This window comes from Urocitellus parryii, chromosome 3, assembly GCF_045843805.1.
Source record: "Urocitellus parryii isolate mUroPar1 chromosome 3, mUroPar1.hap1, whole genome shotgun sequence".
NCBI classification, from domain to species: domain Eukaryota; kingdom Metazoa; phylum Chordata; class Mammalia; order Rodentia; family Sciuridae; genus Urocitellus; species Urocitellus parryii.
The window spans coordinates 37,174,487-37,187,402 of NC_135533.1; the positions used below are offsets into that span (position 1 = coordinate 37,174,487).

Sequence of the window (12,916 nt, forward strand, 5' to 3'; positions counted from 1 at the left end):
AGGCAGTAAAACATTTTATTCATCTCTGTTATCTCCCACACCTTCCGTAGTATTTGACACACAATCATTGTTCCATTAGTTTTTATGGGAACAAGATAGGATTTGGGGAAGGTTAATGTCATTTTTAAAAGATAAGGATAAAATGTTTGATATGAGCAGTGGGACAGTATCTATTCTAGACTCCTCAAAAATTAGGAAATAACTTAATCAGTACAATCAATCAGGTCTGCCAGTGACACACAAAAAGAAGGCAAAATGGTTCTTGAAGTATTGATTGGCTAACATTTTCAAATTACTTTAATATTTTATACCCATTTAAGCCAATCCTAGATCATATGGTACTTTTGTAGGAGGAATTTATTTGTATAAGCAAAAGTACCTCTTTTCTTCTCAGTAATTTTTGGATATCATTTTGAAGCCCCCAATTAAAGGTACTGACATGTCAATATTTATAAGACTATTTGGTACCTGAAAAAAACACAGTTGAAAAAATAAAAACCAATTATATTACTTTTTGCAATATTGCAGTTGACTCATATTCTAATGGTTCTTAAACCGCAAGAATTTTTTAAAAAAAAACACATGACGATTTCATTGGTGAAACATCACCCAGTTTTGCTGAATAACAGTATACTTTTTCTCACAGTAGATGTTGATTTATAGTGTGGAGTTTGTAATGACTTATCCATGTTATAGAAATTCTGAAACCCCCTTATCCATAACTGATTACCTTGTGCATATTATTTTGGCATGTAACCTTATAGTACTTGAAACCAAAGTATACTTATTTTTAAATCCTGTAACAGGTTTTTTGTTATTTGCTTGTGTTCACTTTTTATGCCCAGATAAGTTTAGATTTTAAAGGAGTTGTAAAAATAATGTAAAAACTTGTGATAAACCCTTTTCCAGCTTCTTCTTAGAAAAACAACTTATATAGCATAGAAAAATTATCAGACCTAGCCAGCCGTGATGACAGTGCCTATAATATTTGGGAGGCTGAGGCAAAAGAATTGTATATTTGAAGCAAGCCCAAGTGACTTAGCCAGACATTGTCTTAAGGGAAAAAAAAAAAAGAAAAGAAAAAAAGCAGGTGGCAGGGCGGGGGTGGGGGGCACTGGGGATGTAGCTCAGTGGTAAAGCACCCCTGGGTTTAATCCCCAGTTATCAAAAAGAAAGGAAAGAATGGAAAGGAAAAATGATAAGACCTAAGAAAGAAATCTTAGTGCAACTATTAAATAAAGTATAATTTATTGAGATTATACCAGTTTTGCCATTTGTGCCCTTTTCTTCTGGTCCATTATTCTATCTAGAATCTATTTAATGTTGTTCATCATGTCTCCTGAATCTCTTCCAGTCTGTGGAGATTCCTTACTCTTTTTTTGCCCTTTATGAACCTGATACTTTTGAAGTATATTTTCTGTTATTTTGTAGAATGTCCTTCAAGTAAGCTTTAGCAAATATTTTCTCATGATTAGACTGAGTTTGTGCATTAATGAGAAGGTGACTACAGACCAGAGGTGTTATCACTTCTCAAGGTATCATATCAGGAAAAAGTGATGTCAGTATGTATTATTTGTGATGTTAATCCTGATCAACCAAGTAAGGTAGTGTTTTTTTGTGGCCCTGAACTCAGCTGTAGCTATTTCTAATGGCAGTAAAGAATTTAGTTTTGGTTTGTCATATTTTTCCACTATAAAGTTATTATTTTTTTGTTAAAGTAGTTTAAAATCATTTGAATTTGGAAGACAGATTGGGGAATTGTTTTACTTTTAAATTACTATAAAAGTAATTTAAAAGTTTTAAGATTTGCTGAAGAATTTGCTTTTATATTTTTGCCAATGTAATGATCAATATTTCATACATAGAATGAAGGGTTAGGTAAGGTCTTTTAGAATATTTTAACTTTAAATAGTCTATGAATTGATGACCTTAAGGAGACATATAAAAGAATAAGATAGGTGTCCCATACCATATATATAGTTGCCTTCATCTTTGAATTTGTTATAGTTTTTGAAATGAACACCTTAAGCACTGCCTCCTTAAGAAGAACATTGTATATGAAGGATATCCTAAATTGAAATAATTTATTAATTTCCTTACCAAAAATCTATTAGGTAAATATTAAGTACTTATTGAATACTCACCTGTTTCTTAGTGTCAAAATTATTGTTATGAAATATTTATACTTTATCTAGTCTCAAAAATAATAATATTAGAGGAATTTTAAATATGGAGAGAGAGAGGGAAAAAAAGAGCAAACCAGGTACAAAATAACCCTTTTCTACCACCTCTGAGTAATATCATTGAATTATTAACCCATGACTGAATTAATGAACTGATAAGGTCAGCGTTCTCATGATCCAATCATTTCCCAAAAGTTCCATCTTTGGTGACTGCTACATTGGAGACATACCTTCAATACATGAGTCTTTGTGGGATATTCCAGATCCAAACCATAACATTCCTCCCCTAGACCCCAAAGGCTTATGTCATACTGATAAATGCATTTAGCCTATCTCTAAGAGTCCTCAAAGTCTCATTATTTATGTACCTCTTTACCACACTAGAGCATGAACTCATCATAAGACCATTATTCTTAGGCCCCTGCAGGTTAGCACCAGCATTGCTCAAAAGTTCGAGTCCAGTGTCACCTTTGAAACTCAAGGCAATGTAACTGAAACTCTAAGAAAACATTAAAAAGTATTTAGAATATAAAACAGGATGATGGAACAGGCACAAAGTAAATATTTCAAAAGGGAGAAATGAATAGAAAGGGATGGAGCCAAAGCAAGACCAAAACCTAGAAGGGAAAATATTAAATCTTGCAGCTCCAGATCTGGTATCCAGGGCACATGGTGGTAAAATATGGGCTCCAAAGGTCTAGGCAGCTCTGCCCCTATGCATTTACCAGTGGCAAACCATGTGGCCTCTCTCTTGGGCTGGCTCTGCTTGCTGCCTACAGATTTCCCAGGCACACATTTCACTTCTTGGAGCCTCTACTGCTGCCTCCTTCACTCTCACAACTTTATGTATTGACCTTTCCTACCCTGACATACACTGCCTGCTATTGTAGGCCTTCCTTTGAATTTTGGATGGAAGCTTGCCTGGCTCAGCATTCTTCTTACCCACTACATCAACATCATGTGGATAATGCCAGAGTCCACAGCCAGCTCAAGCAGTAGCTGGGCCCACTTGGGGCCACAGCTACATCAGTTTCTGAGTTCCCTGGGAGACAGCATATGGTTAAATGAATCCTAGGAAAACAACTTTCTAGGTGCTTCTCTATGACTAGGACACCTTGTGTTCTCAAAGTCTTTCAAGTGAGCTTTCACTTTTATACCCTTAAACCTGTGATAGGTGGGTTCTGGCCAATTCCTGAGATGCCCTCAAGGCATCTTTCCTATTGTCCAGGTACAAATTAATTGATTTCTTTTTGGCATCAATCTCTTCAGCAACCATGCCTGCATGAGCCCTGACTTCAGAGTGCTCCTTTTCTGGTCAAACTTTTAATTATTTTTGCCCTTGATTTTCACATAAACCTGGCTAAAATCCATTCAGCAGTATCCATCCATGCCAGTACCTGAGTACTGTGCTTCCTTGAAATTTCTTCCACCAAATTTAGTCCATCATCTTTAAATTGAGCCTTATACAGAGTCTCAAGATGTGGACAGAATGCAGACAAGTTTTTTGTCAGAATGCAATAATGTGGTCTCTAGTACAGTTCCCAGGAGAGTCCTCATTTCTATCTGAAACCTCATTAGCAATATCTTTATTGTTCACATTCCTATCAATATTCTAGTCCTCCATTCTCACAGTAGAATTGCCTGTTAAACTCTGATTACAACATTCTAAGTCTCTCTAGTCTGTAGTTTCAAAATTTTCCAAATTCTTCCCACAAACCAGTTCCAAAGTCCTCTAAACCACATATTGAGGTGTAGTCCCAGCAATGGTCCCACTCCCAGTAGTTTTCTGTGTTAGCTTTTCATTGTGACCAAAGTACCTGGTATAAGCAACTTATGGAAGGAAAAATTTATTTTGACTCATGGTTTCAAATGGTGTTCAGCTGGCTACATTGCTTTGGACCTAAGGTGAAGCAGAACCTCATTGCAAAAGGGCACAGCATAGAAAGATGTTCAGCTCATGGTGGCCAGTAAACAGAGAAAGAGAAGGAGATGAGGACAAGGTTACCCTTCCAGGGCATGCATGCCTCAATGATCGACTTACTCCAACTTAGGCACCACCTCCTAAAATTTCCAAGTTTCCATCACTTCCCACTAATATCATTATTATTAAATCTATGACTGAATTAATCCACTGATTAGGTCAGAACCCTCATGATCTAATCACTTCCCCAAATCCCCACTATGAACATTACTTCATTGGGGATCAAGCCTTCCATACATGATGCTTTGGGCAACATTTCAAAACCAAACGATTATGTTCATTATGAAATTTAATTTTTTTTTGCCTTTTTACATTGATATTCTTTCTATAATTGGTACTAAGTGTATACCAGCTTATCAACCTAAAAACTTCAAAAACAGGTAATATATTTTAAAACAAGGCAAAAATGTTATAAATGAAGGAAAGTAAGCACTGTAGCACCCTCTCACATAGATTTATATTATACACTTCCATTCCTATTTTCCAGATATTAGAAATCTATAAGAGAAAGAATTTTCTATCATTAAGATCCTTCACAAAAAAAAAAAGATCCTCAACAGTTATTAGACGTCAGACAAGAACTCATCATAAGACCATTATTCTTAGCCACCTGCAGGTTAGCACCATATCATAAATACCTAAAAATCCACATTGTAAAAATTGAGTTTTATAGGAAAACCTAATTTGTATTTATAGGAAAACCTAATCTTACAGAATTGGGTTTATGCTCATTAACAGGCTACCCTATCTAACTCACAATTATGCTCCATCATTTATTTCCTTTTCTTTCTTTTTATCCTGCCTTTTATGTTAGACTTAACCTTCTAGTCAGTGATTTACACTTCCATTTAGTCTAAATTTGCCATCATAAGATGACTGTGCCAATCTTTAAGGCCTTTCTTCTCTAGGCAGGTAGATCCCTTCTTGATCCCAAATAATATGTGAGAAGTTCAAAGTTTTACATTTAACTGTCCTATTTCCTTGCTCCCAAAGACTACCACAAATAAGTAAAGAATAATAGGAGGTACTAAAGACTTAGAAAAGCAAATTTACTGCACTAGATTGGCTCCAGAATCATAAGTTGGAGAGTGAAATTATTGCTCAACAAAAATTTGTTTTCATGTATTTTCATACAAGAAATTAGAAGTGTTATCACTGCCCTTTTTAAATCTTATTTGCTTTAAAATAAAGAATACATTTTGTGATATTAAGTGAACAGTGATTCCTTTGATTAACTCTCTTTTGCTTGAATCAGTAAGTGGAGAAAGAAAAAGATAAAAATTTACAAAATAGCTCCATTCTACTTAAAGATATTTGTATTTGAGGTGGATTTCACTAAACACTCCCAAGTTAATTTTATAGTATAGACCTAGAGTCTTTAATTAATATGCAACTTATGTCATAAGAAAAAAATTTCATGCACTTTTTACAGTAGATTTAATTAAGCATTTCTTGTAAGTTCATTTCAGTATCTATCATGGCCCACTAAAGTTGGAATTCAGTTGTAAAATGGTAGATTAATTGTCTTTTGTATTGAACTAAAGAATCTCAAATATGCAAAGTCAGGAAATTTAATTGTGGTCTTCAATTGCTTATTCATTGCATTGGAAAACTGAATGCAGAAATATAGGGAAAAGGTCCAAAGGTTGTTAAATGTAGCACATCACACACATTTTGCACTTTACTTAATGATCCAAGTGTTTATTACTATGAAGTAAATGCACCATTTAAAGAATTATGGTGGAATTGTAAAACGTTAAAACTCTAATTAATTTTAGTCTGAAGCATGAAGTGTGCTCATTTTGCCTAAAACATTTTCATTATCATCAGTATTTTTCCAGTTATTAAGATACATTTTTTTCTTGTTGTGCAGCACTTCCATATTTTCTGTACTAAAGCACAGTCTTTATACTGGTTAAGTTATATCTGATGTATGTTTTAAATGAAGAAGAAAAGTTAGTCTATGACTGCAGATTGAAACAGTATATTATGTAACAGTATATTATGTATTCCTTCTCTTCACTTGGTCAGTATTAACAACATACATATTTTTCACTAAAAGGTATATATACACACACACACACACTCTCTCTCACACACACACACACAAACATATACACATGTACACACACATACACACCTAGTTGTAGAGGGACACAATACATTTATTTTATTTTATTTTATTTTTTATGTGGTGCTGAGGATCTAACCCAGTGCTTCATGCATGCTAGGCAAGCACTCTACCACTGAGCCACAACCCCAGGCCCTACATACTCATTTTTAAATTTATTTTTCTTTCTTTCTCTTTTTCTTTCTTTTTGATACTGAGGATTGAACAGGGGCTCTAAGCCACTGAGCACATTCTTTAGCCCTTTTTCTGTTTTATTTTGAGACAGGGTCTCAGTTACTTAGGTTGGCCTTGAACTTGAGATCCTCCTGCCTCAGTCTCTGGGGAATATAGGCATGCACCACTGTGCTTGGCGTGTGTGTGTGTGTGTGTGTGTGTGTGTGTGTGTGTGTGTGTATTTTAAATATATATATATATTTAAAATATATAATACATATATTTTTAAAGGAGCATTATTAAAGCATATAGATAATTTTGACTGTTAATTTGAATTCAGTGTCAATAAATGTTGCTTCTCTAATTAGTCAAAGAAATATTTAAAATCCAAGGAAATATTTTAAGAAAAAAGAAACATTTTAAGCTAGTGCTTATCTGTGTCATTGTACTTTATTTTACTGTTGCAGCACCAACAAGGGAGGTTGGTAAAGTAACAGCAACTAATTTCATTTTCTTTGTAAACGTAGGTTCCATTATTCTTATTTATTTCTGAATAGTTTATGTGATCTAGTTATAAAGGAAATTCATATCAGAAAACATGTTTCTCATTTGTGAAACTAACCCAGGATTACAGTAGAAAAGTAAGAAAATACAGAAAAGGACAAACAATAAAATAAAAATCAATAACATTATCATTATGAACATTGTAGGTACTTAGGAAAAGAATTTTATGTAGAAATATGGAAAGCAAACAGTTGTTTTGGCTGCATATTTCAGGGAAGGTGCCAGTACTTTGGATTTTTTCTTGTAAAATCTGTACCCATACATCTTACTTTATTTGAATTTAAAAAACATTCATTAAGTAGCCATGTTTATTTGTGTTTTTTAGTCTTTTTATTTTGAAATAATTTTAAACTTACAGGAAAGTTATAAAAAATAATACAAGGGTTCCGTTTGCTCTTCATCCAGTTTCCTGTAGTATTACCATCTTAAATACACATTGCACTATTACTAGCACCAGAAAATTAACATCAAAATGATTCTGTTAACTACTTTATGGGCCATATTCAAATTTTATAAGATTTCACACTGGTTTTCTTTTTATGGTCCAGGATCCACATTGCATTTAGTCTGTTTTCTCAGGCTCCTCCACTTTGTGATAGTAACAAGTTTTGTCATTAATGACCTTGACACTTGTGGAGACTACTGTTCAATTATTTTGTAGAGTGTTTATCTGATATTTTCTCATGATTAGTTTGATTTACATATTATGGGAACAATACTACAGACAGGTGATACTACTATAGTGATTTGCTCTTTTTTAGCCAGGGGTTTAATGTTAATATGTATTCTTGATGATGTTTTAATCTTGAACACGTGGTTAAAGGGGTTGTTTTAGTCAGCTTTTTCACTATTGTGTACAAAAGATTCATAAAGAACAATTTTAGAAGAGGAGAAGTTTACTGGGGGCCTATAGTTTCAGAGGTCTCAGTCCATAGACAGCCAGCTCCAGAGGTCTCAGTCCCTAGGCAGCCAGCTCCATTGCTCTGGGCCCAGGGTGTGACAGAACATCATGGTGGAAGAGTGTGGTAGAGGAAAGCAGCTCAGGACATGACCACCAGAAAAGAGAAAGGTGGGGGTAGGGGGCACACTGACTTCTCTCAACCAGGAGAAAATATATATATATATATATATATATCAAAAGCATAACCCAGTGACCTACCTCCTCCAGCCACACCCTACCTGCCCACATTTACCACCCAGTTAATCCCATCAGGGGATTAATTCACTGATGAGTTAAGGTTCATAACCCAATCATTTCACCTCTAACCTTCTTTATATTGTTTCACACATGAGTTTTTTGGGGACACCTCCTATCCAAATTATAACAGTGGTGTTTCTGGGTTTCTTGACTGTAAAGGCACTATATAGCCAGTTTTAAAGATGTAAAGAAGTAACAAGGATTGTTGTTCCTTTGTATAACTTTAAAAAGAAATCATTTAAAATGTGGCAGTTTACAAGGTAAATAGTCATGTGTAATTGAAGACTATAATTTGAGACCACATATTACCTGAGCAGTAGAAATTCCAGATGCCAAAATAATTGACCATTGCTTGGAGTTGGCTTCCACTTTTTTTAAAAAAAAAATATATCTAATTTTTAGGTGTAGTTGGACACAATGCCTTTATTTTATTTATTTATTTTTATGTGGTGCTGAGGATAGAACCCAGGGCCTCATGTGCTAGGCAAGTGCTCTAATGCTACAACCCCAGTCCCTAGTTTCCTCTTAAGAGAAAGGAAAAGGATAGAGAGGTTCTATAAATTGGCATCAATTCTTTGAATTTTTATTACAGTGGAATCATATTTGTATAAATGAAAAATAGAGGGACTCAATTCCAATTTGATGGTATAAGCTGAATAACATTTAAACAAAATCTTGCAAATTTTATTCAGTGTTAAAAGGGTTTTAGCTTAGATAAACATGGCAGTGATTTTTACCTATTTCTCTGTTAAAATTATTCTTTTAGTCTCATACTGCCACCTGGAGTATTAGACCATTATTACATCTTCCCTGTATGCCTAGAAATGACCATTCCCTTTACCACAATTCTGTCCAAGTGAAGAGAGGGAAGGCTAAAGGACCAGCTTTAGTTTAGTTATTTGGTGTTACCGCTGTATTGTGAGTGTGCATTCCTGAAATTCCACATATAACTAGCAGATCTGTAACGAATTTGTTGCAATCAGAATGTTTTGGGGAGTATGAATTAATAAGCTGAAACATTAAGAGGTAAGCCTGTCTGCCTTCAGTACCCTCAAAGGGTATGTTTTCTTGCTGGTTGTTTCAGAACACATTGTGAAACAAATGTCAAACTTGTCAGGGCTGTCACTAAGAAAATGATCCGTGTAGCAAGGGTCTTCTTTTGTTGTGAAACAAACAGATGTCTTATTTCAGCAAAGAGTGAAAAAATCCTGCCATCTATCAGAAAAAAATTTTGCTTGCCTTTAATATCCAGCAGTAAAGAAATGCTTTGGTTAAAAAACTGCCTTTATTTGCAGTTTTATTTATTATACAGTCATTTATCAATGGTAGTTGACTTGCTACCTTAACTACCTTAATGATTTGTTAATCTTAAACTGCATTTAAAGTTCTTATCAAAATTGACCTGCAATATTAAATATACAAATCAGCACAATTCCAAAAATAAATTCTTCAGGAGCTTTGTTGGATCAAATTCTAATGCTTTTATTTCCAGTAAAACCTTACTATTATTTTGATGATGTTATACCATGGCAATTTTAATGCTAGCAGTTAGAGTTGATTGTCTTTTCCTCCCCTCCATAATTCTTTTTTTCATCTAGATCACAGCTATCTTTGTGTAAAAGAAGAAACAGATTGGCACTTATGGGTTATGCAAGTGATTTAAAAATATTAAAGGTAAAATATTTAGAAACAAATACTCAATGTAAAGAACTGTGTATAACAGTAATGATCTGTCCTAAAGAGGAGCTGTGCTAGAGGAGAAAAGCATTTATGAAATATACTTTATTACTAAGAAAAATTCAACAACAAAAATATTAACATTATATTAAGAATGTTAATTTACTGATGTATCTTCATATATCTTATCCATATATTAAACCATAGTGGAAGTTGCAAAATTTTATTTCATGTAACAGTGTGGTCCTACAGTTTGTATTCATAGTTAAATAGGAAGCAAAGTGTAGATACTTCCCTGTTCTCAGGTTTATAGGCAAGCATTTACATTTCTATTCTGGGCTAGGGTAGCACTCAGGGTTCCTGTTTTTTTCATGTTTCTGCTTTCAGTGCTGTCACATATCAAGAGTGCTGGAAGTATGACTATAGGATAAGGAACAATACTGAGGTTTTTCCAAATTACATGTTGTTCAGGCAGACCTCTTATACTTTATTTTACTCCATTGTTTCACATAGTTCAGAAATCATTAATTGGATTACATCTGTATACTCACAGTTCCCTGTAATATGGTAGAAGTTACAGATAAAAAAAGATGAAATCTTGCCTCAAAGACACAAATTCAGTGGACCTAACAAAAAAGTCTTGCCACCATTACCTGTTGGCTTAACACGGACAGTGTCTCATTGTGGTCTCTAGGAACTTGTATCTAAAAGTGGAGCCCACCTATTCATGAGTGAATCTTCAAGACTCAATTGAGCATAGTGTAATATCTCTACTCACTAGAGATATTGCGGGGGAAAGTTAAATGACACACAGTAGCTCTTATTCTTGGAAAAATACATAAAGTAACATTGCTAAAATGATATTCAGAACCTCAGCCCTCTTTTCTCATATCTGTAATGATTAGATTGGTTCATAATATTTATAAATTTTTCTCCTTTCCTGATGTTGGCAAAGTCAAAAATCACAGATGCTTTTGAGTTTAGAGAAACAACACGTATAAAGGAAGCTTTCTTTAACTTATTTTAGGCAAAGGTTATAGCTTGCCGTGTGTGTGTGTGTGTGTGTGTATTATATAATACACGTATATAATTGGGGTGTGTGTGTGTGTGTATGTAATTGAGGTATATACCTCAATTGTATTTACTTACTAAAGTCAGTTCACAAAGAAGATAGACAAGATAATGTATTTGGTACCAACATTATTGCATATTATCTAGAGAAACCTAAGAAATCACTGCTGGTGATTTAATTAATTCAGTAAAAAGTTAGATAATACCTTTTATTTCAGTTAATAAAAATGAAAAATCTTAAATGATAAATCAGAAGTAGTAGGAAAGCAGCAACGCTTTGTACTTGGTATTGTTGAAGGAACATGTATAATGAGATGGGTTACAAATTGTAAGATGAAATATTTTTCCAGACTGTCATTATTTATACTTTGAAGGTCACCATTTAATATTAAACACAAGATGCATTTCATTGCTGAGGTAGCAGACATTATGATGTCACTTCATTTATTCACCTTGTTCCATAGGAACCTGATGTGAATTATGAGGCTACCACTTAGAATTGAAACTGTAGAAGATTGTAAGCGTTCTACAGCATGACATGCCCATGTTTCCTATTTTAGACCTGACTGATCTTCAGATAACATATGGTGGTACAAGTAATTGGAAAATTGACAGACCTGTCAAGAAAGTATGCTAGATGGGACCAAAATGCCATGCTGGAGCACATAAAGTGTCTTAGAAGTTAAATTTATTGTTTTTTACCAAAGAGTGAAGTAAAAATATCTGGTTCACCCCCTACAAAGAACACTTTTTAGTAGCAGGTGTTTTCCAAAGTACTTCTTGGGGTATTGATAAAATTGTTGCTTTTAAAAAGATATAAGAAAATTTTAGTCAATGCATAATATAAAACAGCTCATACTATAATTATTTAAATGTTATATAATCTTACCCTGTTATGGTTATAATCTTTTCCTGAGGATTTCTGGAATCACAATAGTTCATACTCCTGCACATGTAGTGCAATTATTTGCATTAAGTATAACTGAAAAAAAATGCCCTAAAGTTTACATTTTAATGTTTTCTAAAATTTATTTCACAGGAAGATGAAAATGAAGCTGAAAGAAAAAATGTATCTCAGGATCTCAGCATGGAACAGAAAAATCCAAAGAAATAAAGGATTTTCTGTAGTGTTTTGAAAAGTTTGCAACTTATGTAGTAGCAGATAAAATTTCTAATTGTAAAATGTTAAATTGTAAAATCTAATTTGCAAAATGTTCTCAATAAAGTTGTTGAAATAGGAGCTCGTATTTGGAATTTTGTATGTGTTTTAGATCAATTCAACTTTGAAAACTTGAACCTTTGGAATGTTTGTATTTTATTTTATTGCAGTGCTTGGCATTAAAACCAAAGCCTTGACACATGCTAGACAAGTGCTCTTCCACTGAGCTACATGCCCAGCCCTGGAATGTTTTGTTTTAAACTTTATTTTATTTATTTTTGTACGCGGTACTGAGGATTTAACCCAGTGCCTCACATGTGCTAGGCAAGCACTCTCCACTGAGCCACAACCCCAGCCCCACTGGAATGTTTTTAAAAGGAGGAAAATTCTCAACTGAAATTTGAGAATAGAGATAGGATTTTCTTTTATCTGAAGCCAAAGTGTTAACACACCTAGATGAACTAAAAGAAAACTCTAAGAGACTTTTTTTCTTATTAGTCTCTGTCATCTTCAAGACCTTACCAGAATTCCAATTATCAATTAAAAAAAAAAAAACAGAAATTGCTTACACATGAAAATACTTAAAACCAAACAGTGGATGAAATATCATTTTCTAATTTTATAAACCTATGTATCACATGATATTCTAGAATTGCAGGAAAGGATGAAAAAGAATGATAAATTAACATCATGTATGGCAGAAGTAGTGCCATGATTTTTTTTTAAATCTATTTTTTTTGGGGGGGTGGGTTTTTTTTTTTGTTGTTTGTCTTTTTGGAACTGGGGTTCTAACCCAGGG

The 12,916-nt window shown here is 33.8% G+C and overlaps 1 protein-coding gene across 2 annotated transcripts in view; it reads left to right on the forward strand.

The window, feature by feature from the left end:
- Phf14 (PHD finger protein 14) overlaps positions 1-12,168 on the forward strand; it is a 183,571-nt gene extending 171,403 nt beyond the window's left edge. For both annotated transcript variants that reach the window (XM_026397256.2, XM_077796706.1), the window contains one exon: positions 11,998-12,168. In XM_026397256.2, coding sequence (XP_026253041.1) covers positions 11,998-12,072 — 75 coding nt within the window. In that variant the 3' untranslated portion in view covers positions 12,073-12,168. The remainder of the gene's footprint in view (positions 1-11,997) is intronic.
- The last annotated feature ends 748 nt before the right edge of the window (positions 12,169-12,916 follow it).